This window comes from Azolla caroliniana, unplaced genomic scaffold, assembly GCF_043228905.1.
Source record: "Azolla caroliniana isolate FFs.n. ecotype wild unplaced genomic scaffold, voAzoCaro1.0.p SCAF_7, whole genome shotgun sequence".
Classification (NCBI taxonomy): domain Eukaryota; kingdom Viridiplantae; phylum Streptophyta; class Polypodiopsida; order Salviniales; family Salviniaceae; genus Azolla; species Azolla caroliniana.
The window spans coordinates 4,239,122-4,266,292 of record NW_028230442.1 but is presented as its reverse complement, the minus strand read 5'-3'; the positions used below and the strand labels follow the sequence as shown (position 1 = coordinate 4,266,292).

The following is a 27,171-nucleotide window of genomic DNA, read 5'->3' as shown; positions in this document are numbered from 1 at the left end:
TGTCATGATGGTACCATTCACAAGGATTATGTCGACGTTATCAAGGATTTGTATGATCATATAAATCGATGAACTTCTCTTAACACTGATAACATCATAATTTTTATACGATGCACAGTAAAATGTTCGCAAAACTTTCCATAGAAGACAATGTATGTCAAAATTGTAGTTATTCATCCTACTCTTGAGCATTTCATATATACTCCCTGAGACAGATTAAATGCTTGAGGTTGAATCGTTCCTCACCATGATGTAAACATTGAAAGCTCATCCACCAACAAGCCCATGGCTGCAGGTGACCATGAATAATAGTTGCCTACAAGCTCCAAGGTATATGAGATACACTTTGTGTGTGCTTTTCTTTGTGTCGCAACCAGAGGATCCCTTGGAGTGGGGCATAACAAATGAACAACATGCATTGCGTAATTGTTGCCAAGAGCCACAAGCCCTTGATTCTTCCTCCTAGATCAAGAATACACAAATTTGGATGTAACATATTTTGTCATTCCTGCTACAAGTGAATCAACATACATTGGATAGTTTTTGCTAAGAGCCAAAACTTCCCAAATCAAAACAAACTTGGATGGGATAATTGGACATTTGTCATGCATTGAGTCAAACATTAATGAGATGAGTGTGATTACATATTTGATAATTACACAGAAACATAGCTTGGCATTGCCTTGAACAGTGGTGAACTAGAGAAGATGATACTGCAGTTGCTTTGCTCTGCTCGTTGATAGAGGAAATGTAACATAACTCAAGAATATTAAAAATTTGCTCTGTTGTGATTATGTGATCTCAATGATAGTTGAATGGTGGAAGAGTTGTGTGGATAGATAGACTGCAATATGTTTTACAAATAATCTCCGAGAAATTGAGTTTCCTTGGATATGTTTGCTAAAGGAAATCATAAAAAGTTCGTAGTGCATTGTGTTTGGTGGCTTTTGGTGGTCTAAGTTGTTAGGGGACAAACGCTCTTCCATTGAAGTCATTAATATTATTAATGGCTTAACAAGTGCAAGCTTTTGCATATTTCCAACGCTTACACTATTGAGGTTTAGTAACAATATTAAAAAATGTGGCATTCTACAATGACATTGTGAGTATTGCCATCAATTATGATCCTTAAAGTTCTTCTTTGCTACTAATACAAAAAATAAGGAATTGAAAATGTTTCTCAAGTTCGTAGTTGAAACAAAATACAAAACGCCATGTACCTGTAACATGATCAAATGTACTGATGTTTGATTTTCTACTAATTTGTTTCTAGACACCTTGACTATCATACTCTGCAACAACTTGACTATCATAGCACAACTTTAAAGAAAATAGATGATTGTTAACCATAAATATCCCCACGCTTGCAACAACTTCGATGAGCATTATATGTAGCATAGGAACTTGACTATCATAGCACAACTTTAAAGAAAATAGATGACCACAACACGATCTACATAGAGTAACGCATCCCATATAATGTTGTTTTTAACAACTAATAGATAGGTTATCTGTATTGCAAACGCTTATTTTAGTTGCCACGTAAAAACTTGCACAAATCAAGTCAGAGTTAACAAGCCATGGAAATCCAACACTCAATTTAACCCACAAAATGAGGGGGGAAAAAATTTTGAATTCAATAAAACCAAGGATGAAACAAGAGCTTTACAAAAGTAGAGATACGGGATATGTCCACAACCAATATGACTGATGACTCTAGATAGCATGAAAACCTGTGTATTTATATATGTATATATATCAAACAAAACCCTTGATAATAGCGACATATCTTACTATGTCAATAGAATTTGAAACAATGAGAGAAAATCATTCTCATACTGTCATATTTCTAACTTGCAACAGCACCATTGAAACAACAGAAGAAAGAAAAAATACATATATATATATATATATATATAGAAACGGATCCACAAGAATCAATGTTACTTATCTTTGCTGAACAGCAAATCGAGCATACCACAGCATCCCAACCATCTTGATCTGTGAGTGATTGACCCCCCCTCAAAACCTGAGCTCCCCACTTTCTTGTCATCATTTAAATACTCCAAGGCTCTCTGCTAACAAAAATTTGAATAAAATGTAAACACAAAAATCTAAAAAAGTGGAAACATCTAAAATGGCCCTATGCATATGTAATTGAACCAAGTTCTGATATCAACCAATGAAATATAAGCATCTAAATGTACTAAGACACAAACACCTTAAGCAAGTACACAAATATTTAACGAGTAAGGCACGTACCAAGTATGTGCACATGCATATAGACCATCTAAATAAATATCTAAAATGACCTAACCATAGAAATATCTACATGACCTAAACAATAGCATACATTAAGCGTATAAATATCTAAGTGGTTAAATATATAATCCCGATACATCTAAAACGACTAAGCATATAACCATCTAACTACACTTAGCATATAAACACTAAGTATATAAACAGCTATATAAACATCATGGCCAAGTATATATAAACATCTAAAAAACCAGGTATAGAGATATCTAAATGGAACAGAAGATAAAAACATCTAAATGCTTAAATATATGAAAATCTGAATGGGCTCGAGTATATAAGCATGCATTTAATATATGCACATCTAAACATATAAACATTTATGGGGTTTGAATCCATACCTTCTTTTCATTAGGAATCACAACAGGTAGGCTTGTTGCTTGGCTAGTCTGGCTATGAGACACTTCTAAGATTTGGGTTCTCTGGTTTGGATCTTTGTTGACAGTATGATTATCAGAGGACCCAATAGAGACTTCAGCAGTACCATTAGCTGAAGCATTCTCCTTGGCCATCTCTCCTTCACTCTCTGTAGGGAAGTCATTTTCTCGAGCAAGGCTGCTAATTGGCAAGGTTTCATTAATGGGAGGAGCTATCTCATCCATCTGTTCCCTTTTCTCAGTCCATGTCTCAATAGATTCTTTAGGAAAAATTATTGCCTGCTTCCGTTCACCAATATAGAGACTTGTATCCTTCACTTCCACCTTTCCTTCCTCCTCAATTTCAGTAGTTGGTAAATGGCACTGGCTATCCTCAAGTTCTCTAACTAAAACGTCTTGCTTAGTCTCAAGTTCTCTATCTATTTCACAAGCATTCTTGAACTCGTTGCTTTTCTGCCCATTCTCGAGTCTTTCAATATATTTCTCACCTGTGTTATCTCCATTCTCCAACACTGTTTCAGCAGCATTTTCAAGTTTTTCACAATCATTAGCAGCATCTGGTGATGAAATACCTTGATTTTCTACAGACTTCTCATCAGTACTTTCATAAGTTATGATTTCTTCTTCTTCTATTTCACTTGCCTCACGCATACCTTTAGTGACCTCTCCATCTAGATCAATGCCATTGGGAATTCTTACTTCCTCTGCATATGATGTTGGTTTTATATTTTCCACTGGTTTTGAAGTTCCACTCATTTCATCTGACGTAAAAACCTTGCTTTCCAGACCACCCACATCAAAATCAGTATTTGCGTTTCCTACAACCTCAGAGCCTGATTCTACATTGTCCACTTCCACTAAAGTTGCCTTCTCAATCAAATTCAGTTCAGGTATATCTCTAGTTTCCGCTGGCTCTGATTTTTCATTTAACTTGGGCTCATCTTCACTTAGCTGATCGAAACAGTTGAGTTCTGATTCTTGTAGATTTACCTTGGGTTTCTCTTCACTCAGCTGTTTTAGACCATTGTCGCTTGCAACCAGCTGTTTATCGTCTTTATCACAAGGCTCAATCATTTCAATTCCAGCTCCCTTGAGTTCAGTCTCAATATTTGTTACAGCCTTGGTTTTTACAGTCACCTCTGAGTTTGATATTGATTCAGAGGGAACTTCCTCTTCCTCAACCTCAGCACTACTGTCCACTTCTGGTTTCAGTTCACTTCTTATCTCCAGATTTGGTTGAAGATCAACCAAAGCAACTGTCTCTGCCCCAGTAAACTTCTCCGCTTCCAGTTGCACTTCATCTCTAGCCCCATTTCCTATCTCTGTATTTGGTTGAACATCAATTGAAGCGATTATCTCTGCATCACTAGGATTCTCCACTTCTGATTCTGGGACAACTTCAGTCACATCTTCTATCTCAATGTTTTTGGTATTAACACCTACTGAAGCAATTGTCTCTGCATCAGTAGGATTCTCCACTTCTGATTCTGGGACAACTTTAGTCACATCTTCTATCTCAATGTTTTTGGTATTAACACCAACTGAAGCAACTGTCTCTGTCTCAGTAGGATTCTTCATTTCTAGTTCCAGTTCACCTCCAACAGAATCTTCTTTTTCCAGCTTTGGTTCAATACCGACTGGAGCAATTGTCGCTGCTTCATTTGGTTTGACTCCCACTTGTGGGTCACTATAAACAGGTGCCTCCTGATTAGGGAAATCTTCAAGTGACTCTGTTTCAAGATCAACTGGGGCTACAGCCGCTGGTTGTATTTCAGAAATGGCCAACACCTCAGGTTCCAGTTCGATATTTAATAGTGATACAGGCTCTAGTTTCCTTTCAGGGGAGGCCAAACCCTTAGATTCCAGTTTGATTTCAACCGGTACTACAGGATCCAGTTGCCTTTCAGGAGACGCAAGAATATCCGATTCCAGATTGCTCTCAAATGGTTCAGCAGATTCTGATTGGGTCTCGATAGTGGCCAAAATCTCTGGTTTTGGTTCTAGGTCAGCCTCTGGTTGGGAGTCAAGGGTGGCCAAACCCTCAGTTGCTGTTTTAATCTCAAGTATTGCTGCAATTTCCGGTTGGATCTCATGCATCACCTCAGAAGCCGTTCCCTGAAGAATATCAGGGGTAACAGCAATACTCTCTAGCTCTTGTTCTTGCTGGGGAGCAACTTCTTCATGGGCACGAAGCTGTACTTCTCCTTCAGTTCCTGTAGCTATTAGTTTGGATTTAATGTTATTAGCGTCTGCATCTACTAGAGCTTCTTCAGATTCACGAAGAGTAGCGTCTGCTTCTGCTTCTGCGGATGGAACCAATACATCTGCTTCTGCTTCAGGAACAGACAATGCTTCTTCTTCGGCTTCTGCAACTGGAACCAATACATCTGCTTCTGCTTCAGGAACAGACAATGCTTCTTCTTCGGCTTCTGCAACTGGAACCAATACATCTGCTTCTGCTTCAGGAACAGACAATGCTTCTTCTTCGGCTTCTGCAACTGGAACCAATACATCTGCTTCTGCTTCAGGAACAGACAATGCTTCTTCTTCGGCTTCTGCAACTGGAACCAATGCTTCTACTTCTGCTTCAGGAACAAGCAATATCTCTTCTTCTGCCTCTAAACGCACTGCTTCTAGTTTTATCTCATCAGCGGCAAGTTCAGATTGATTACCCTTTAGTTGCAATTCCTCGGTGATCTCAACCTCCAGCCTTGATTCCAGATCAATCACTTCTGGTGGTTGATCGGTAGAAAACTCAACCTCAGCTTCTGGTTCGGGTTGTGGTTTGGTCCCTTCTGGTTGTGATTCAGTAGAAGTCTCAGACTCTGGTTCCGGTTGTGGTTTGGCCGCTTCTGGTTGTGATCCAGGAGAAGTCTCAAACTCTGGTTCCGGTTGTGGTTTGGCCACTTCTGGTTGTGATTCAGGGGAAGTCTCAAACTCTGGTTCCGGTTGTGGTTTGACCGCTTCTGGTTGTGAATCAGTAGAAGTCTCGAACTTTGGTTCCGATTGTGGTTTGGAAGCTTCTGGTTGTGATTCAGTAGAAGTCTCAAACTCTGGATCCAGTTCTGGTCTCGGTTCAGTCACTTCTGGTTGTAGTTCAACCACTTGTTTTGGCTCGGTGGCTTCTGGTTGTGATTTGACATAAATCTCAACCTCCGCTTCTGGTTCAGGTTGTGGTTTGGCCACTTCTGGTTGTGATTCAGTAGAAGTCTCAGACTCTGGTTCGGGTTGTGGTTTGTCCACTTCTGGTTGTGATTCGGTAGACGTCTCAAACTCTGGTTCCGGTTGTGGTTTGGCCGTTTCTGGTTGTGATTCAGTAGACGTCTCAAACTCTGGTTCCGGTTGTGGTTTGGCCGTTTCTGGTTGTGATTCAGTAGAAGTCTCAAACTCTGGTTCCGATTGTGGTTTGGTCGCTTCTGGTTGTGATCCAGTAGAAGTCTCAAACTCTGGTTCCGATTGTGGTTTGGCCGCTTCTGGTTGTGATCCAGTAGAAGTCTCAAACTCTGGTTCCGATTGTGGATTGGCCGCTTCTGGTTGTGATCCAGTAGAAGTCTCAAACTCTGGTTCCGATTGTGGTTTGGCCGCTTCTGGTTGTGATCCAGTAGAAGTCTCAAACTCTGGTTCCGATTGTGGTTTGGCCGCTTCTGGTTGTGATCCAGTAGAAGTCTCAAACTCTGGTTCCGATTGTGGTTTGGTCGCTTCTGGTTGTGATTCAGTAGAAGCCTCAAACTCTGGATCCAGTTCTGGTCTCGGTACAGTCACTTCTGGTTGTAGTTCAACAGTGGCCTCAGCAACTAGCTCTAGATCTGGTTCGGTTGCTTCAGGTTGCAGTTCAGCAGGAGCATCAATCTCTGGTTCTGGTACTGCTACTTCAGTTTGTTGTTCAGTAGAAAACGTGACCTCTGGATTCAGCAAAGTTTCTTGGGTTTGTGGTTCAATAGAAACCTCGATCTCTGGATCTAGTTTGATTGCTTCTGTTTGTGCTGCTTCCACTTCTGGTTCAACACAAGCTTCTACTGCTAGTTCTTCCTCGGTCGCTCTGTCTTCCTGTTCAACACAAGCTTCTAGACCTGGTTCAGCAGGAACATTCGCCTCTTCAATGGCTTTCTCTGACTCTTTCTCTATCTCTGTCTCTATCTCTGATTCGATCACAGGATCGGATTGCAATTCATGTGAGGGGGCTTCACACTCAGCTGGAGGCTCAATGTCTTGATTACACTCGGTAGATTCAACAGGAGAATTTCTAACCGAATCAGTTTCAACTAGGGTTGCCTTAACGTCTGTAACTTGAGATGCTTCGTTAGTTTGATCTTGGATTATATCAGTTTGTTGAAGAGGAAGATTGGCCTCATCAATTTGTCGAGAGCTGTTGATTTCATGTTCACTTAACTCACATGATTCTTCTTGCTTTGCACTTTTTCCTTCATCCTGATCACCATTTTGATCAGCGTCAGTAACTTCCAAAGGCTCCATGGCTTCTCCTTTGAGTGAGATGTTAGTTTCTCCTTCTTCTTCTTCTTCTGCTCCTTTTAGGTTAGTCCGATCCACTTCTGCAACGATCAAAGGTTCCGTAGCTTCTTCTTTGAGTGAGATGTTATCTTCTTGAGTGATGAGCTCTTCTTCATCATGGGCCATGGATCCTTCTTCGGCTTCTCCTTGTTCTGCTGCAAAAAGGGAGGGTATTAAATAAAACCTATCAGATTTAACAAAGGAAAAGGGGAATCAGGAAAGTTAGTTTTATGCTAGGCGATCAAAGGTCTTTGATGGATCCACCATAAATAATATGCACGAATATGGTTCTCTCTCTGTCTCTGTCTCTGTCTCTCTCTTTCTCTCAGAGAGCTGGCAATGAATGTGCCAATAAACAAAATATATGCTACTATTTCACATCACTTTGGACATCGTTTTCTGTGAGACCCACTATCACGTACTTCATCATGGATCTAGGGTTTGAGCTGTAATTCAACCTAATCGAGCTCACGATTACAGTTTTCTTCATCTGAAATACGTTCTTGATTCATGATTTCGGCACTGATTGTTGCGGACTCCTAAAACCCTAATTCGTGGAATTTTAGATCAAAACGCTTGTTATATTACTGAGGGATTATGATGCTAACCTAGAGTTATAATGAGCTCTTTGATGTTTAACGGCCTTTCTGTTTACAGATTGAAAACCCTAATCCTCAGAATAACTCCAGGCTGTCCTCACAGCAGAGAGACACTAGCTAGGCACTCTTAAGTTCCAAACCTTAAGTCACGGATTTTTAGCTCAGAAAATTCTTCTCACAGATGGATTATGAATCGTAACGCAAACCTATGATTATACAAATCCTAATCCCAATCTAGGGTTACAGTGAGGTCCGTTGAAGGTTCAGAAACTTTCAGAACAATAAATCTTGGATTAGATAAAACAAAACAGTTGGTTATCCAAGAAGCTTGAAGATCCTAATCTAGATGCTCTTATGAAGATTATGACGCTTTATGGTGCAAACCTGGACCCTAATTCCCCAATTAGGTAAAAAATGTCGTCATGAAATAAGTATTACGTCCTAAATTTAAGGTTATGGAAAGATGAACTGTTCAGGAGCAAAAATTCGAAACCCTAATTCTTCAAATTAAGGTCAAAAACTTTCCACGTGATGGAGGGATCAAACAAAAAAAAATTCAAAGCGAAGGAAAAAGCCAAAGAAGTTCTTCATCAAAGAAACAATTATGTTCCTAGCCTAGGTTTATGGTGGGCTCCCTTAAAAGACAGACTTTTTTAGGTGGAGATTCCAAAGCCTTAATTAATTCTTCAAGCTTAGTTTAAGAAATCTTTTTCATGGAGAGTTGATGAAGGCAGTGACCTAATTTAGAGACGATAAAACAGATCAAAGCAAAGAAAAAGAAGAACGTAAAGAGAATGGGAGAGGAATGGTGAGATTACCTGGAATCTCTCTTTCTAGCTGGAAACACACTCCTTTTGGCGATGGAATCTCACCATCATCGTCGTCACCAATTCCAACCTTTGAATTCATCATCTGTCTTTTCGTTTCTTTTGCTTTAATACGCTTTCTGGGACCTGCAGGCATATTTGCACTTGTTGGATTTATGCTAGTTTTTAGGGTTTTGTGGTTATTGTACTTTCCGATTGTTAGGGTTTTTTTTTTACAGAGGCGCTATTTTTAAGATTTCGGGCGTTTTGAAAACCGCGAAGCTATTTTTGTAGGGGCTGTTTAGGCTGTATAATGTATTGTTAGGATACAGATCAACAACTATTCTGTAAATAATTAGGGTTTCATGGATATCAACTGCGTAAAGAGTTAGGGTTTCAAATCGAGCTAACGTGAAAAGATCGAGGATTTCAGGTCGACCTAATGTGGAATGGTCGAGGGTTATCCAGACGGATCTACAGTACGAAAACTTAGGTTTTCCAGGGAGATCGACTGGTTGGAGATGTAGGGGCGGGTTTTCAGAAGAAGGTTTTGGAAGGGATTCAAGGCATGGCCAATGTGATGATATGCTAGGGTTTTTCATCTAGCGTGTTAAGGGGAAAGGAATTAGGGTTTCGCAGGGAAAAGCGACTGTGCGAAGAAGGCATTGAGGAGATATGAGTCCATGGTGGCCATAGCCATGAAAAAGCAGAAAATCTCAGAATGTTTATACTGATTCGTTCATGGAAAGAGAAGGAGGACTTGCCGTGATGAGGAGCTCGTGAAGAAGGAGAAGAAGAAGAAGAAGAAGAAGAAGAAGAGTCGATGAAGAGCTGCCGCCCTGCAGGACCTCGAAGAAGCCATCGCCAGAAAAGCAGAAAAGCAAGGAACGCAAAAAGCTGCAGAATGCATGGCAATACCATTTTTTTTTTTCTGATTCTCTTTTTTCCTCTTTTTCCAAATAAATAAATAAATAAATAACACGAAAAGAAATGCATGAAAGCGACGGTTTTCCTTATTTTTCCGCTGTGTTTCTTTTCTTTTCTTTTTTAGTCTGTTGTTTTATTTATTTATTTTTGGAACTCTTTTAACTTTTGCATTTTTTATATTTTTAAATTTTTATTCTAAAATTAAAAAACAAAAAAAAAAAATTAAATTTTAAAAACTGTTTTATTTTTTAAACATTATTTATTTATTCTCAAAAAACTAATTTACAATCTTTTATTTTAAAATTTTTGAAATCTGAATTAATGTTCGAAATTTTATTTTTGAATTTTTATTGTTTAAAATTTATTTCTGAATTGTTTATTTTTACAATTTTTTAAATTTTTATTTTTTACAAACTGTTTTTAAGTTTTACTTCTTCATTTATACTTTTCATTTTTAAACGCTTTTCATTTTTTAACTTTTCCGTTTAAATTTTATTTAAATGTTTTATCTTTTTATGTTTTTATTTTATTTTTGAATTTTTTGCTGTTTAAATTTAGTTCTGAATTTTTTATTTTTACAATTTTTTAAATAATTATTTTATTTTAAATTTTTATTTTTACAAAAACAATTAAGTTTTACTTGTTCATTTCATACTTTTCATTTTTAAAAGTTTTTCATTTGTAAACTTTTTCGTTTAAATTTTTTTTAAATGTTTTATCTTTTTATGTTATTATTACCAACCTTTTTCTTATTTTCTAATTTTCTAATTTTCTAATTTCTTTTTCTTTTTGCTCATATACATATATATATATACATGTATGTATGTATGTGCATTAGTATGTATAAGCAAGCATGAATGTAACACTAAATGAAAGAAGCCTCACTCACAAGTGCCTCCATATTTGTACATGAAAACTGGCCTACCATATAGCCTGAAAACTTGAGAGGTAGAGCAAATGCATAACATGAAAGAGAAACCATAGCCGAGATAAGGCACACATTGTGGTTCTCCGTATGTATATATACATAATATACGTGGTACATCCTTCATTGTCAGTTGATCAGTTGGTCGAAGCTCATGCATGGCCCCGTAGCCATATACCCATGAACACCTCACTCAATGTATTTGCATCAATTCTACACATTCATCTTTTATTTTAGCCCATCTTATTCGTGAATTCAAGCTCCTAATTTAACAGATCAAGTAGCACTTTGCGACACTTTTCGCTTCAAGAGTGGCTACTAATATGTATCCATAGTTCTAATTTTTGTTTACAATGATCTTCGGTAACCTCATATAAGAGATTCTGAACGAACAAAAAACATGCGTGCTTATTTCCAAATTTACCTATATAGATTGTGTCTATTCGAGGTCCTAATGAAATGAAATTCATGGTTAAGATACTTTTATGTGTGTATATAATTGAGCCATGACTTCCATGTCAATAGGAGCTCGGCTTCAACAAAGCCATATGTTGAAAATAAGCAAACATGTTTTTCCGAAATCTCGTACGTTGAATTCTAGCAAATTTCCCGTTTTTTCACTTTGTTTTTTATGATATAGGATCAAACTATCAATTTGTGCATCATGCTAGCCAATGCATAGATATTGTAATAGGAAATATAGGCCACTAAAAGAAAGATATAATTAATGGTGGGTGGGGGGTGGGAAATTGGAATGTTGTTCCCAAGTTTGAACAACAACTTTTTTTAGCCACTCAAATTTTAAGATACTTTAGTGTGTGTATATAATTGAATCATGACTTCCATGTCAATAGGAGCTCGGCTTCAACAAAGCCATATGTTGAAAATAAGCAAACATGTTTTTCCGAAATCTCGTACGTTGAATTCTAGCAAATTTCCCGTTTTTCGCTTTGTTTTTTATGATATAGGATCAGTTTGTGCATATGCTAGCCAATGCATAGATATTGCAATAGGAAATATAGGCCACTAAAAGTAAGATATAATTAATGGTGGGTGGGAAATTGGAATGTTGTTCCGAAGTTTGAACAACAACTTTTTTTAGCCACTCAAATTTTAAAATAGAACCAAAAAGGAGGGAAATGTCCGAAGATGGAGACAATAGTGTCTCAATCACGGCCGAATTTTTACGGGTCCAACTCCTTTTGTTGATTAATGAAATGGAGAAATAAATAGATTGTCTATTTGTCACTCATCGTGACATATTACTTCCCTATATGCATGTCATAACGTGTCACTCACAAGGTTTTGTGCCCCTATTTTAAAAAATTGTATGTGTGTTATAACATTTATGTAGTATTATATGTCAGTGTAACATTTTGATGTAGATGAACCAAGGTGAAAATGTCCCAAGGTTTGCCTTTCAGATCTGATAAGGACTATCACATCGTGTCCCTTCACAAAGATTTATCGAGATGAAAAGAGAGACATAGAGGGTAAGATATGTCATGGCATGGAAGTCGATAGGAAAGGAAGGCGAATCAATCAATTTTATCCTCTATACTTTATTGAAGTTTTGACAACCCATCAAAGATCGGCATCTTGAGGCTCTTCATTACCTCATTATGGGGTCTTTCCATGATGTAAAAAATTGTTGCAATGAAATCACTTGCGCTATCTATTGCACACAAGTGTCAAAACATTTAAATTCCCATGAATGGCATGGATATTATTATATAGATGAGTATAATAGAAAAGGCGAAAATATAGGCATGTTTAGCAATGGGCGCGGTTCGGTTTCAAGGCAAAGAAACCAAACCATTTAAAACCAAACCGTTTAGGGAAAAGTTAAAACCAAGCCGAACCATTTAATAATAAAAATTAAACCTAACCACTTAAATCAAACTAAATAAACATCTAAATAAACAAAAATACATTAAATTAAATAAGAATTTAAGATAAATTTAATAAATCAATAAAAGAAACTTTAATTGAACCATTAAATTGAATAAACATTTAAGTCAAATTAATTAAAGGGAAAAGTACCAGGATACCCTTGGAAGTTCATCTATTTACTAGAATGCCCCTAAAAGTTCCAAATTTACCAAACTACCCCTATGTCCATAAAATTACGTTTTATAAAGTAATTATACACTCAAATATTTGGTAAATAGGGCTAGTTCGGGTCCATTTCTTCCATCTTTCGTAAATAGGGCTTGTAGATTTGAGTGTATAATTACTTTATAAAGTGTACTTTTTTTTACATTTGAAACTTCCAGGGGCATTCTGATAAATAGACGAGCTTCCAGGGGTATATTGGTACTTTTCCCTTAATTAAATCAATAAAAAACCATTAATTAAACCATTAAATCAATAAACTATTAAGGTTAAAAAAAAGTTAACCAAAAACTTATAAACCTGAGTTTTAGAACCAAACCGAACTTAAACCAAACTGTTTATCGAAAATCCAAACCATTAAATTTTTTTGGAACCAATAAACCATTAAACCATGGTTTAATTGTTCGGTTCGGTTTGAGCTGAAACCGTGCCCATTGCTAGGCATGTTAATATACTAATATTGGTAGAGAGATGTGTGACCAAATTGTGCTTGCCACCATCTAGTGTCGCAATAAGTAGCATCTTCGATCATTGTCAACTAATGTTTATGCGTTGGGGTAGACTCTACAAGTAATACGGGGAGCGAGAAGTGAAAAAGAAAAACCAACACCCACCAAAATGATGATTTGGAGAATGAGAAACCTTTGTTTCGAGAGAATATAAAGCCAACACTTAGCCATCACATTCTAGTGAAAAATGCATAACAAAATACAATTTATTAATTGGGATAACTCATTCAATTGATTATTGTACGAGTTATCTTGATCATGATTTCTTTGCAGATATGGACAAGGGTTTACCTTTTCTAGACGTCTATATATGATAATGATCAACCCTTTTACATCATAATTTGTAGCGAAAAGTGAATGACACAAAGTTGGTGTTAAACTATAGTATGTGTGGCAATGGTCACATACATGCTATGAGCTTTGTGTTAGCTATTTATGTAAATAGTCAAAAGGGTTATGTTAACCCTAAGTTGTATCTTAGATGCATGTGCTTGTGAAATTTTGAACTTGGAGATAATAAAGAATAATTCTAAGTGCCTACATTCTCTCTCTCTCTCTCTCTCTCTCTCTCTCTCTCTCTCTCTCTCTCTCTCTCCATGCTTTCCATACATCTTTGACCAAACCCAATCCTTGCACGAATTCCTCGCACAACCACAAGGTGCACTCTCGATTGCAACATTAATTGGTAAAGTTGCTACTTTCACGTGTATCATGTGAAATGTAATATTTTTTGTCTCATAGGTCATATTTGACCTCTGAAGACGATAATAGAATCTATGTATCTATCTATCTCTCACCCTATTCATGGTTTCATGCTTCCATTGCCTTGAATCTTACATAGACAAAATCATTTTGATTTCGCACCCAATATTTGCCCTAATATCAACATTTGGTGTCAAAGCAAAGGATTTCGGGGAGAGTGATAGGTTTTTGTTTTCTAAAAAACACCATCTCCAACATGCTCTTTGACCTTTGTTACAACTGATGTTATATTAGCTAGACAACTCAATGAAGTTTCCAAACTAACTTCTTGACAAGAGGGTTTTCGATCCATAAAGGGAACCTCCCACTTGCTTGGGGACCTAAGGTACACACCTCGTATATGTGTCACTCAATGGGAGAGTGGACTAATTTTGTTGATCATCTTATGTCCTTGTTATGGCATAGGATACTTGTACACTAGAGCAATTTTGGCATTGACGCATCAATCTAAGGTTGGTTACATTCACCAACTCTCCTATTCCAACATTAGTTTTGTGAGCATTTCCCATACGGCAATAATGCAGCCTCACCCGACTAACACACCAAGAGAATCAAAACCACTTTATTTGGTTCACTCAGACATTTGTGGACCAATGCCAAATCAATCTCTTATTGGTGCCTTATAATTTGTCACGTTCATCAATTATGGTACTAGGAAAGGTGGGTCTATTCAATTAGAACCACACACAAAGTATTTGCCATCTTCCTGGTTTAAAAGTCTGAAGGATTGTAAATTGAAATGCTTGAGCTTTGGAGTACAAGCCTCATGAATTTACCTTGTTCTACAAACAAAGAGGTATCCAATGTGCGTTCACAAACACCATGTAGTGTGGAGTAGAATGACATTCTTGAATGAATGAACTGAACAATTCTAGAAAAAATGGTTGCCATGTTGAAACACTTGGGTCTATTTGATGGCTTTTGGGACAAGGCTCTAGTCATTGTGGTGCACATCACCAAAATGTCGCCCAATAGAGCTCTCCATTTCAAGATCCTGCAAGAGCTTTGGACCAACAAACATCCTGAATGTGACAAAATTAGGATATTCGGATGTGAAGTGTTTCCCATTGAGCCCAAGGATGAGAGAAGAAAGTTTACATCTCACTCCCAAAAGTGATATTTATGGGCTATGGCTCCAACGGTAATTTGGCTATTGATTGTGGAACCCCAATGCCAGACAAATTGTTTGAAGTTTGGATGTCATCTTCAACGAGTTGGCAATGCACAACGTAGTCAAACACCTTTGAACTTACATGAGTTACCTTTCTTGATCCGATTGCTTCTCTCAATAACCCAACTCAACACACCCAATTAGCTACTTGCAAGCAATTGATCTTGCACTTTAGATCATATAAACAATAGTTAGCATCCCCGTCACTACAAAAGAAATCATCAATGATATCCAATGAGCCCAATCTTATGACCGCCCTAGTTTGAGAGATTGTCTCATCTACCCGAATGATATTCACCCAATATTCTCTACATAGATGTCAATGAACCTTCAAATTATAAAGAAGGTATGACATCAAACTATAGGTTACAATACTTGTCAATTTGCTATGAAGTTAGGGATGAATTGCATTCAAGAAAACAATACTTGATACCTAGTTCCATTGCCAATGATTCGACACACATTTTTGTGCAAATGGATATTCCAACTCAACTAGATATATGATTCGGCTAGTGCCAAGTATAAGGTCAATTTAGTTATAAAAAGATATTCGACAAGAATACAATGTCAATTTTGGCAAGATTTTTTCACCAATGAGGAAAATGTCAACTATTTGATCCTTATTTTGGGCTAGTTGTTATTGAGGACTGAGAGCTAGTAGTTGTTGAGTATGAAGAAATTTATGTGGAGCATCCAAAAGGTTTCCTGTCACCTCACTAGAAGTGTCTAGTATGCATAATACTAAAGAGTCTATATGGCCTAAAGAAAGTGCCTTGACAACGGTATTGAAATTTCAACGATTTTATGTAGTTGGCCGGATTTTCTCTTATAGATAATGACCACCACCCATATTTGAATGACACATTTGATGGATTAGCCATCTATCTCATCCTCTATGTTGTTGCAAAGTTAGGCATGTGCACGTGAGATGTGAACAGAACCGTCTAGACCTAAATTAAGGAAGATGTATCGATCTTGATTGAGAATTGCAAATAAACGAAGTTCCACTTGATATGTGCTAGAACACTTCCAAGAATGTCAATTCTACGAGAGTAATAGTTCTCCTAGAATATTAACCGAAGTCAACACCAACTTCTCACTTGAGTGCCTTTGACTAATATTAACTCAGATGCTTTGTGTGGGGAAAGTGATGGTGTAGTACGGTAAGTGTGGAAACTTATTCAATTTATTGTTGCTTTTTTTCCAAATTTTTTTATTGTTGCTTTTCTTGTGGTCCTATGCAAGTATATATAATGTTTTTTGTGTAAGTGTGCATGTATATCATGTGCATGTGATTGGATGTGTATGAGTAGATATATCATCATATATGTATACTTGTATACGAGTAAGTATTTAGGGATATATACATATATTAATATATCAATGGAAAGGGGTATGAGAGTATATGGGTATGTATATATGTGAGGGTTGTTAGTTGTGTAAATGTTTTAATGTATTGCGTATGAGGGTATTTGTATGTGTATACGAGTGTGTAAGTATGTATATATGTATATATGTGGATATTAATGTATAGAAGTATGTAAATGTGGGTACGTATGTTTACATATGTATTCGTGTGTGTTATGTCTTTATGTATATTTGTTCACAAGGGCATATGTATGTGATAATTGTTTTAAATATGTGCAAAAGGTAATGTTTTATGTATGTATATATTGTTTGTGTGAAAGATAATAATGAATGTGTACATGTATTAATTTATTATATAAGTGTTATGTATGTAATTTTGTGTACAAAGGAAGGCTATTGAGTGAGGACAACAAGGTCAACCCCTTGTGTAGTGGATCAACGTTGCTTCAGTTGCTCAATTATGGATGCTCTCTTTTGCACATGCAACACACGAGGCTTTGTGTGTTGCATCGGGTTTCCGGTTGGGTATCATTGGGTAGTTGCTCTTTCGTGCACCTTGGGTCATCAATTCATTGTTAGTAGGTCAGGTACCAAGTAACAATGGGTACAATGGGTCATCCCTTTTCCCCTCCTTCGGAACAAGCAATGCATGAAGTTTACTCCTCTTTCATGTATAGGCAATGCACAAAATGCCACCTCTTTTGTGCGTTGACTATGCACAGTCCTTCTCTTCTTTCTTGTGATAAAATACATGGGCATTTGTATGTTCTATCATAGAAGCCCCTTTTTCTCCTTTGTGTGTTGTCCTGCATGAAGATGTGTGTATCGATTCGTCCAATGACCCTCGGCCATTGAGTGATGATTGCACTTGGTATCCTTGAAAGGCATGGTCAATGTTACTTAGTTGGTCGAGCACTTGTTTCCTAGAAACTAGGTATTGCATATTCAACTCTTGCCATCAATCAAAATTTCATTTGCTGATAATTTATTGTTGAGAACGTCAATTGATGATATGAAAATCTCATCACGATTCCCATAAAATTTCCTTGACAATTGCATGGTGACCATCAAGATTTATAGACTCCAGTATCGCCTCTCTTGATTATAGACCACATAAGAACTAATGGAAACCTTTTCCAAATTTACATAGCTTTCTATAAGAAAATTACAATGATTCATGATAGTCCTGTGAAGCTTGCAACAATATACAATTGAGGATAAAATCCCCAACCCCATTACATTGGGTGGCTAGAATAGGATATGGATAAAAAAGATGAATGATAGATTGTAAAGAATCGATGGTGATTCTATGCAGCGGAATAGGTTAGAGATGTGTTGTGTGTGTGTTTGAGAAGAGGAGACGAGAGAGACACAAGATAGATAGGGTGGAAAATAGAATACTCAAGAAAATTGTATTTTACAAAGGAGATTAACCGACTTATTACAAAGTAGGAGGAGGGTGCTTTATATAGTCACCCTCTCTCTTCATTAACTATTGAAGCTTAGCCGTCATGGGGGATGTGGAAACTCATTAGTTACGTGTCATAGAATATGATTCTATGACACATAGTTAATGTGTAGAGAGTAGTGGTGTGACTTTTGACCTTTGAGTGTTCATACACTATCAAGGGTGTGTTCACACACTAGACTAGGTTGAGCTTGATTCTCAACATAGATCAAGAAAATAATAGTGTCGAGAGGAGATACTCAAGTTTCAACGTATGAAGCATACAATTGATGGTCATGCCACCTTATTATTCCCAAAGTTAGATATATATTTTTATTGGTCTAATCTTTATCCACCATAGACTCCTTGTGTCATGTTGTGACGTGTGTTGCTAGTCGGACAAAATGTTGGTGAGCTCACCAACCTTCGACCACAACTATCGTCAAATCTTACCAAGAAGGACTTAGGTAATGCCCTTGTCGTGCCCGACATAACTTAAGATGAAGATAAAATGACAATTGTATACATCTCATGCCAATTACATTTGACAAATTTCAGGGAGATTCAACATGCATTTGACCAAACATGCATGGACACCACTATATGCCAACCTTTGGGTTTCTCAAAAAGATTACTTGGCCCTCGGTCTACAGGGGGATTACATGAAGTCAATACCACACACAACAACTATTGGCTCTTTGATGTACGTGATGGTTGCAATCCAATGAGATTTAGTGCATGTGGTGGGCATAGAAAGCAAATTTATGCAAAACCTTGGTCGACCACAACCATGGGGATATTTGTCGTGAAATGCAACAACCATGTCGGAGGCATTAGCAAGATTCTCGGCAGGCTCCCATGTTCGATCATTAGGTGTATAACCTAACCAATCAACCAAATAATATAGTTTGTTGCGGATGATCTTGGAGTCGAGAATAGCAGCAACCTCATATTCAGAGCCATTGGAAACTTCGATTGGAGGTGGGGGAGGTGTAAGACGACCCGGAATAGAGCTTGTTGTGTAGGGCTCCAAAAGTGAAACATGGAAGACCGGGTGAAGATGCATATGAGGAGGGAGATCAAGACGAAATGTCACATCATTGATCTTACCAGAGATCACATATGGGCCGAAACGTTGATAATCCAATTTGTAACAAGGTCGAGTGGTTTTAATGCTACCTTGTAAGAGCCATACACGATCTCCTACTTGAAACGTAGTCGATGAATCACGCCGATGACGATCAACAATCTTCTTTTGAGTGTTTTGGGCATCACATAAATGATGCAAAAGTATATCTTGAATTTCTTGGAGTCGAGTGAGCCGATCTTCAGCAGCCGGGTTTTTCGGGAGTTCGGGATGTTCAAGCATCGTCCAACGAGGATGGTACCCAATGTTAGCAAAAAATGGGGAATAGCCAGTAGAAGAATGTTCGGAGTTGTTGTAAGCAAATTCCGCCAAATGTAATAAATCCACCCAATCATCTTGTTGATAGTTGACAAAACAACGTAGATATTGTTCGACTGTTTGGTTGGTGTGCTCACTCTGCCCATTAGTCTCTGGATGGTAGCCGGAAGAGAGTTTACAAGAAGTATGTAAGAGTTTGAACATGTGCCGCCAAAATTTCGAGATGAATTGGGGACCTCAATCACTGATAATATCATCCGGAAGACCATGATGGCGAAACACTTCCCGCATGAGTAAATCAGCTATCTCTTGACTAGTAATGGTCTTCGTGCATGGAAGGAAATGCGCCATCTTCGTAAAACGATCGACTACCGTGAGAATAGAATCAAATCCCTTGGAAGGTGGAAGATCCGTAATAAAGTCCAAGGAAATAGATTTCCATGGGCTCTCCGGAATAGACATTGGCTGTAATAGGCCATATGGATGATGTCGAGGCTTTTTTGATCGGCAACATGTATCACAACTACGAACATAATCTGTAACAAAATGGCGAAGCCGTGGCCACCAATATCGGCGAGAAATCAACTCAAAAGTCTTGTGGATGCCGAAATGTCCAGCCATTGGCGTGTCATGACATTGTTGCACGACTTTGAGTCGAGAAGGACCGTCAGGCACATACAAGAGAGTTTGTCGAAAAAGCAAACCATCATGCCAATTGAACTGGGTGTTCAAGCTCGTTGGGCCCAGGGCGATATATGATGATAAAATCGAAGTGAGTAAAAATTTGTGCCCACTGGGCTTGTCGCCGACTCAAGACTCGAGCATTTTGGAAATAAGTCAGGTTCTTATGATCATTGTAGACAATGATCTACTGAGAAGAACCTTCTAGGAAATGTCGCCATTGTTGAAACGAATCCACGATTGCAAGAAGCTCTTTGTCATGGATCTCGTAGTTGATCTCTGCAGCTTCAAACTTTCGTGAATGAAAGGCAACAGGGTGTAGTTGTTCATCATCTCTAGTCTGCGAGAGGACACTCCCTAGTGCAAAATCAGATGCATCGGCTTCGAGGATGAAGCGTTTTGTTGGGTCGACATGTGCTAAGATAGGTGCCGTTGTAAATGCTCGTTTTAAGCTTTCAAATGCCTCGGCTGCATCTGAACTCCATATAAATGGTCGATCTTTATGTGTGAGCTGAGTAAGCGGAAGCACAACCTTGGAATAATCTTTAATAAATTTTCGATAAAAATTTGCAAACCCGAGAAAACATTGCACATCACACACTGAAAGGGGCGTTTGCCATTCTAAAATTGCTTGTACCTTCATGGGGTCCATAGCAATACCATTTGGCGATACAACATACCCCAAAAATTCCACTTGATTCTGGCCGAAACTACACTTTTCTAATTTTGCGTAGAGACCATATTCTCGGAGTCGACGCAATACCTGACGAACATGTTCATCATGCTCCTCTTGGGTCTTTGAGTAGATTAAAATATCATCTAGGTAAACTATAGTGAAGATATCAAGCAAATCTCGAAAAATATCGTTCGCCATATGTTGGAAAACAACAGGTGCATTCGTGAGACCGAATGGCATCACTGTATACTCAAAATGTCCATAGCGAGTGCGAAAAGTTGTCTTCCATTCATCCCCCGGGCGAATCCGAACTAGATTATATGCTCCACGAAGGTCCAACTTCGTGAAATATTTTGCACCACTGAGACGTTCCAAAAGATTCGGGATTAATGGTAGAGCATATATATTCTGGATAGTCACTTTGTTTAGCCCTCGATAATCCACGACCAACCGAAGAGTCCCATTCTTCTTCTTAATGAAGAAGATAGGTGCACCAGCAGGGGATCTAGAATGCCAAATGAATCTGTTTGCCAGATTCTCATCAATATATTCCCGCAAAGTTTCTAGCTCTACAGGGGAGAGATTATAAATTGGGCCCCATGGAGGTTCTTTCCCTGGTTGTAAGTCAATAGGGTAGTCGTATGGCCAATGCTCCAACAATGTATTGGCCTTCACCTTATCAAAGTCATCTAAAAACTCCTTGTATTTCTCTGGTAGTTTAATATCCGCTTCACGTGAAGTGGATGATGGAGTTGCTATTATTGCGAAGATGAACATGGCCTCATTTCCCCCTTCCTCCCGCAACTGTCGTAAAGAGGTGGGTGATAACTCTGGGGATCTATTATCACATGTAGGAGAGAGGGATGCAGGGTTTGTGCTTTTTTCCCGGCTCTCCTCAATAGTTCTTTTCATCCAATCAATCTTCGGGTTATGGAGTTCAAACCAAGGGAGACCTAGAACTATTGGGTGTTCCGGACTACGAATAATGTTGAAAGAGATTATGCTTGCCAAATTGCCAAGAACTATCCTAATTGGCTCGGACTCCTCGACTATATCTCCTGATGCTATGGGACGTCCATCAATGACTCCTACGGCTACAGGGCAGGGAAGCTTATTCAAGAGGATGTTTTGTGACAAGGCAAATTCACGATCCATGAAACAAGAGTTGGCTCCAGAATCTAGAAGGGCAGAGGCTAGGACTCGATGACATGCAGATGTGGTAAGCTTGACTTGTGCTGAAAAAACTCGACTCACTTGATTTGATGAAATGGAACCACGACTAGGAACTAACTCTACATAGCTAGGATGGTCTAGCCAAATGGCTCCTATTTTGGCCGGACTTACTCGTTTAACACATCCTCTAATTGACTCAAGACATCGAATCTATTCTCATGGCATGGACTATGAGGCTTATTTATGTTATTAGAAGTAACAATAGAACTCAATGTAGGGTTTTCATGGGCACTTACTTGGTATACTTGACGCCTAGGTTTATGTGGACAATTTACAGCTATATGTCCTGGACCGCCACAATACAGGCAGAGGTGATGCGCTCGACGTCGTTGCTTCTCAGCAACTGATAACGGCCCACGACGTTGTGTTGACTCTATTTCCATCGGAGTTGGGCCATCCCTTGTAATGGGTCTAGAAACTTGTGGAGGCGTTGCGACTACGGAAGCGTAAGTCTGCTCAGGTTGGCGGCGTAACATTTGTTGGCGCTCAGAACGTCGCTCAAATAGGCGATTATCACATCGCACAGCTCGACTAATGGCTTCTGTAAGTGACTGCGGATCTTCAGGGAAAGTAAGAAGAAGATCTTTGACATCATTTCTCAAACCTTGACGGAATTGATCCATTAAAGCTGCCTCATCCCAAGGGATATCGCATGCCAAGAGACGGAAATCGGCTGCATAAGACGACGCGGGACGATCTCCTTGTCGGAACCTTTGAATCTTGTTTATCGTTGTCCTAGTGTTGTCGGTGTCTCCGAAACTAGCTTGAAACTCTTTAACAAATGCCTCGAAATCCTCCAGCAATGGTGATTTCTTCTCGAGAAGTGGTGCGAACCATGGTAACGTTGTACCGCATAGCAAAGTTCCCACTAATCCCACACGAGCAGCATCAGTTGGATACCGATTGGGATGTAGCTGAATAACTAGACAAACTTGATTAAAAAAGCCTCGAAATAAAGACCTCGTACCATCAAACTTGGCAGGGAGGCTGATATTTGGATCTCTAGGGGAGTTCTGAGCCCCCAACGCTTGCTCACGTAATGACAATATAGTCGCCTCGAGTTGATGAACCCGCTGTGATAACTCTTCATATTGTTGAGCTTTTTCGGCGCTCACGTGTTGTAGATCTCCAAGTAGCCTTTGATTCTCATGCTCTAATGCCACAAATTTATTCGTGAGCATGTCGAGCTCAGAAAGAACACACATGCATTCTTGTTTGCTCGCGGACTCCATAGCTTACGAGAGGAGAGGAGAAGGAAGAAGAGAACTTGTTAGGATTTGTGGAAGACGAAGAGATGAAAGGAAGAAAATTGGTTCAAACGAGTTAAGAACTGCGCCCAACGAGCTTGTCGACGATTCAAGACTCGAGCACTTTGGAAGTATGTTAGATTTTTGTGATCATTGAAGACAATAATCTGTTGAGAAGAGCCCTCCAAAAAATGACGCCATTGTTGAAAAGAATCCACAATGGCAAGAAGCTCTTTGTCGTGAATCTCATAGTTGATTTCTGCGGCTTCAAATTTCCGTGAATGAAAAGCCACAGGGTGCAGTTCGCCATCTTCACCAATCTGGGATAGTACGCTTCCAAGTGCGAAATCAGATGCATCAGCTTCAAGTATAAAGCGCCTCATTGGATCGAGATGCATTAAAATTGGTGCAGATGTAAATGCTTGCTTTAAACCCTCAAATGCAGAGTTCGCATCTATACCCCATACAAATGGTTGATTCTTGCGCGTTAGTTGAGTGAGGGGCAATACAATCTTTGAATAATCTTTGATGAACTTGCGATAAAAGTTTGCGAACCCCAAAAAACATTGTACAGCTCACACAGACTGTGGTGTTTGCCAATCCAAAATTGTTTGAACCTTTGATGGATCCATAGAGATGCCAGTTGAAGAGACTATGTACCCCAAAAATTCCACTTGACACTGGTCGAAACTACACTTCTCCAATTTTGCATAGAGACCATACTCTCGTAACCGTTGCAAAACTTGGCGAACATGTATCTCATGCTCCTCTTGATTTTTTGAGTAGATCAAGATATCATCCAAGTAAACTATGATGAAGATATCGAGGAAGTCTCGAAAAATGTCATTCGCCATATGTTGGAAAACTGCTGGTGCATTCGTGAGACCAAATGGCATCACTGTATATTCAAAATGACCATAGCGAGTGCGGAATGCGGTCTTCCATTCATCCCTAGGACGAATTCGAACAAGGTTGTAGGCACCTCGAAGATCTAACTTCGTGAAAAACTTGGCTCCACTGAGGCGTTCTAGAAGGCTTGAGATCAATGGTAGAGCATATCGGTTTCTAATAGTTACTTTATTCAAGCCCCGATAATCCACGACCATACGAAGCATACCATCTTTCTTCTTAACGAAAAAGATGGGTGCACTAGCAGGAGATCTTGAATGTTGGATAAAACCATTTGCTAGGTTCTCATCTATATATTCTCGAAGAACCTCTAACTCCGTGGGCGAAAGGTTATAAATTGGCCCCCATGGAGGCTCTTTTCCTGGCTGCAAATCAATTGGGCAATCATAGGGTCGATGCTCTGGTAATCTATTAGCCTTCACCTTATTGAACACATCGGAGAATTCTATGTACTTCTTTGGTAATTGGACCCCCAATTCTTGTGAGGTAGATGAGGGAGTTGCTAAAACCGCAAACACCATCATGTCTTCCTTCCTTCCATCCTCTCGTAACTGATGTATGGAGATTGTTGAAATCATGTGGGATCCTAGATCCTTTGTTGGAGTTTCAAGAGACTCGGATTGTACTATGACCTCTTCAATAGTTCTTTTTCTCCAATCAATAGTTGGGTTATGTAACTCAAACCAGGGAAGACCAAGAACTAGAGAGTGCTCTAGACTACTAATGATGTTGAATGAGATGATACTAGCCAAATTACCTAGGACTACACGAATTGATTCAAACTCTTCGACTATATCACCTAATGCTATAGGGCGACCATCAATGACTCCTACAACTACTGGGTTTGGGAGCTTGTTCAAGATGATGTTTTGGGACAATGCAAACTCGCGATCCATGAAACAAGAATTGGCTCCAGAATCTAGGAGGGCAGAGGCTAGGACTCGATGACCTGTAGATGTGCTAAGCTCGACTTGTGCAGAAAAAACTCTACTAATTTGATTTGATGAAATGGAACCACAACTAGGTACAAACTCTACATATCTAGGATGGTCCAACCAAATGGCTCCTATTTTGGCCGGACTTATTCGTTTAACACATCCTCTAATTGGCTCAAGACATCAAATCTATTCTCATGGCATGGGTTATTAGGCTTAGTAGTTAAATTATTATAAGTGATAGTAGAACTCATGGTAGGGTTGTCATGTGCACTTACTTGGTAAACTTGTCGTATGGGTTTATGTGGACAATTCACAGCAATATGTCCTGGACCACCACAATAGAGGCATAGGCGATGCGCCCGACGTCGTTGTTTCTCAGCATCTGATAAAGGCCCTCGACGTTGTGTTGACTCTATTTCCATCGGAGTGGGACCATCTCTCGTAATGGGTTTGGGAACTTGTGGCGGTGTTGCGACTATTGAAGCATACGTCTGTTCCGGTTGACGGCGTATCATTTGTTGACGTTCAGAACGTCGCTCAAATAGGCAATTATCACATCGCACAGCTCGACTAATGGCCTCTGTAAGAGACTTTGGATCTTCGTGGAAAGTAAGAAGAAGATCTTTAACATCGTTACGCAAACCCTGACGAAATTGATCCATTAAGGCTGCCTCATCCCAAGGGATGTCACATGCCAAGAGACGGAAATCTGCTGCGTAGGCTAAAGCGGGACGATCTCCTTGTCGGAGTCTTCGAATCTTGTTTATTGCCGTTCTAGTGCTATCGGTGTCTCCAAAACTAGCTTGAAACTCTTTAACGAATGCCTCGAAATCCTCCAACAATGGTGATTTCTTCTCTAGAAGTGGTGTAAACCATGCTAATGCGGTACCACTTAGCAAGGTTTCTATTAATCCCACACGAGCAGCATCGGTTGGGTACCGATTGGGATGTAACTGAATCACCAAACGGACTTGATTCAGGAAACCTCAAAACAAAGATCGGGTACCATCAAACTTGGTAGGGAGGCTAATCTTTGGTTCCCTTGGGGAGTTTTGAACCCCCGCCGCTTGTTCTCGTAATGTTAATATAGTAGCCTCGAGTTGATGAACCCGTTGTGATAACTCCTCATATTGATGAGCTTTCTCGGTACTCACTTGTTGTAAATCCCCGAGTAGCCTATGATTTTCTTGCTCTAATGCCACAAACTTAGTCGTGAGCATGTTGAGCTCAGAAAGGACACGCATATACTCTTGCTTGTTGACAGATTCCATAACTGAGGGAGAAAAAGAAAGAAGGGAAAAGAAGAAAGCTTGCTAGGGTTATTGGAAAAGGAAACAGAAATTTTCGGTTCAAACTGTCGAGACTCGTGGGTAGAAGATAGAGTGAGAGCGAAAGAGAGAGGGTGTGTGTGCGTGTGCGTGAGAGAGAGTGAGTGAGAGAGATAGAGTGAGTGAGAGAGAGAGAGAGATAAGACTTGAAATAGAAATGAGATTATATTATGATGAAACAAGATTACAATGAGTAGGCTAAGGGCTAAAGACTGGTGTTGAACCGAATGAGTTGAAACGAATGTATAGACAATTATTTATAGGTCCTTATGGAGTAATCTAGAATGTTCTAGAATATTTTAGATTTTATGATAAGAAATATAATCATGAAATATTAAAGGATGTTCTAGAATAATCTAGAATGTTCTAGAATGTTCTAATATCTTGTAATAACTAGAAACATAATTATTATAATCACACAACATATATGTTATTACAATGGTTAAGGGTTCAACACATAGACCAAGAAGTCGTGGGTTCAATTCTTGATAACCAAAATGTTGTCTTCATGACATGGAGTAGCTGTCCAAATACTAAGAAACTAACTCCGTTGAGCAATTTTAGCATCAGAATCTCCAACTATACCATCCCATTGACCTTTCAAAGTCCTTTCAAAGTATGAACTATGTCTAACCAAATGCTTGAAACCACTTAAGTTGGTGGTGTTTTAATTTGCTGGAAAACGAGAGAACACCTTGCCTTCCAAATGTGATATACTATAGTACTACTTAGTATCTCCCATACTGGTTGGACTTCCTTCCTTACTCCTGAAAATTGTAATGACAACGGTAATGTATGAACACTTCCATTTTTAATGAAAAACCATGGTCCATAGATTCATTGTCATAATGGAACACATCACGGACAAGTGATGTCCAAACCACCATGCCCCAAGTGAAAACCAATGGGGGAAAATAATTAGC

At 38.9% G+C, this 27,171-nt stretch overlaps 1 protein-coding gene across 8 annotated transcripts; it reads right to left on the bottom strand.

The window, feature by feature from the left end:
* Positions 1-1,616: 1,616 nt before the first annotated feature.
* Positions 1,617-8,800, bottom strand: LOC147861614 (uncharacterized). 8 transcript variants are annotated; one of them, XM_087322728.1, is made up of 5 exons: positions 8,620-8,800; positions 5,864-7,357; positions 3,122-5,755; positions 2,658-3,088; positions 1,617-2,078 (listed from the first exon to the last, which is right to left on the bottom strand). In XM_087322728.1, exons 1-5 carry the CDS (start codon positions 8,762-8,764, stop codon positions 1,944-1,946), a joined length of 4,839 nt encoding a protein of 1,612 aa, XP_087178854.1. In that variant the 5' UTR covers positions 8,765-8,800; the 3' UTR covers positions 1,617-1,943. The 8 variants fall into 8 exon arrangements, with proteins under 8 accessions (XP_087178854.1, XP_087178856.1, XP_087178855.1 ...); XM_087322730.1 differs by having other exon boundaries at positions 2,658-4,481; positions 4,581-5,755; XM_087322729.1 differs by having other exon boundaries at positions 2,658-4,486; positions 4,583-5,755.
* Positions 8,801-27,171: the final 18,371 nt, after the last annotated feature.

Coding starts and splice junctions, on each gene's coding strand:
- LOC147861614 (XM_087322726.1), bottom strand. CDS start 8,764: ATGCCTGCAGGTCCCAGAAAGCGTATTAAAGCAAAAGAAACGAAAAGA. Junction 5,756..5,863: donor AGAAGTGGCCAAACCACAAC/CTGAACCAGAAG, acceptor CGAGACCAGAAC/TGGATCCAGAGTTTGAGACT. Junction 2,079..2,657: donor TGATTCCTAATGAAAAGAAG/GTATGGATTCAA, acceptor AATTTTTGTTAG/CAGAGAGCCTTGGAGTATTT.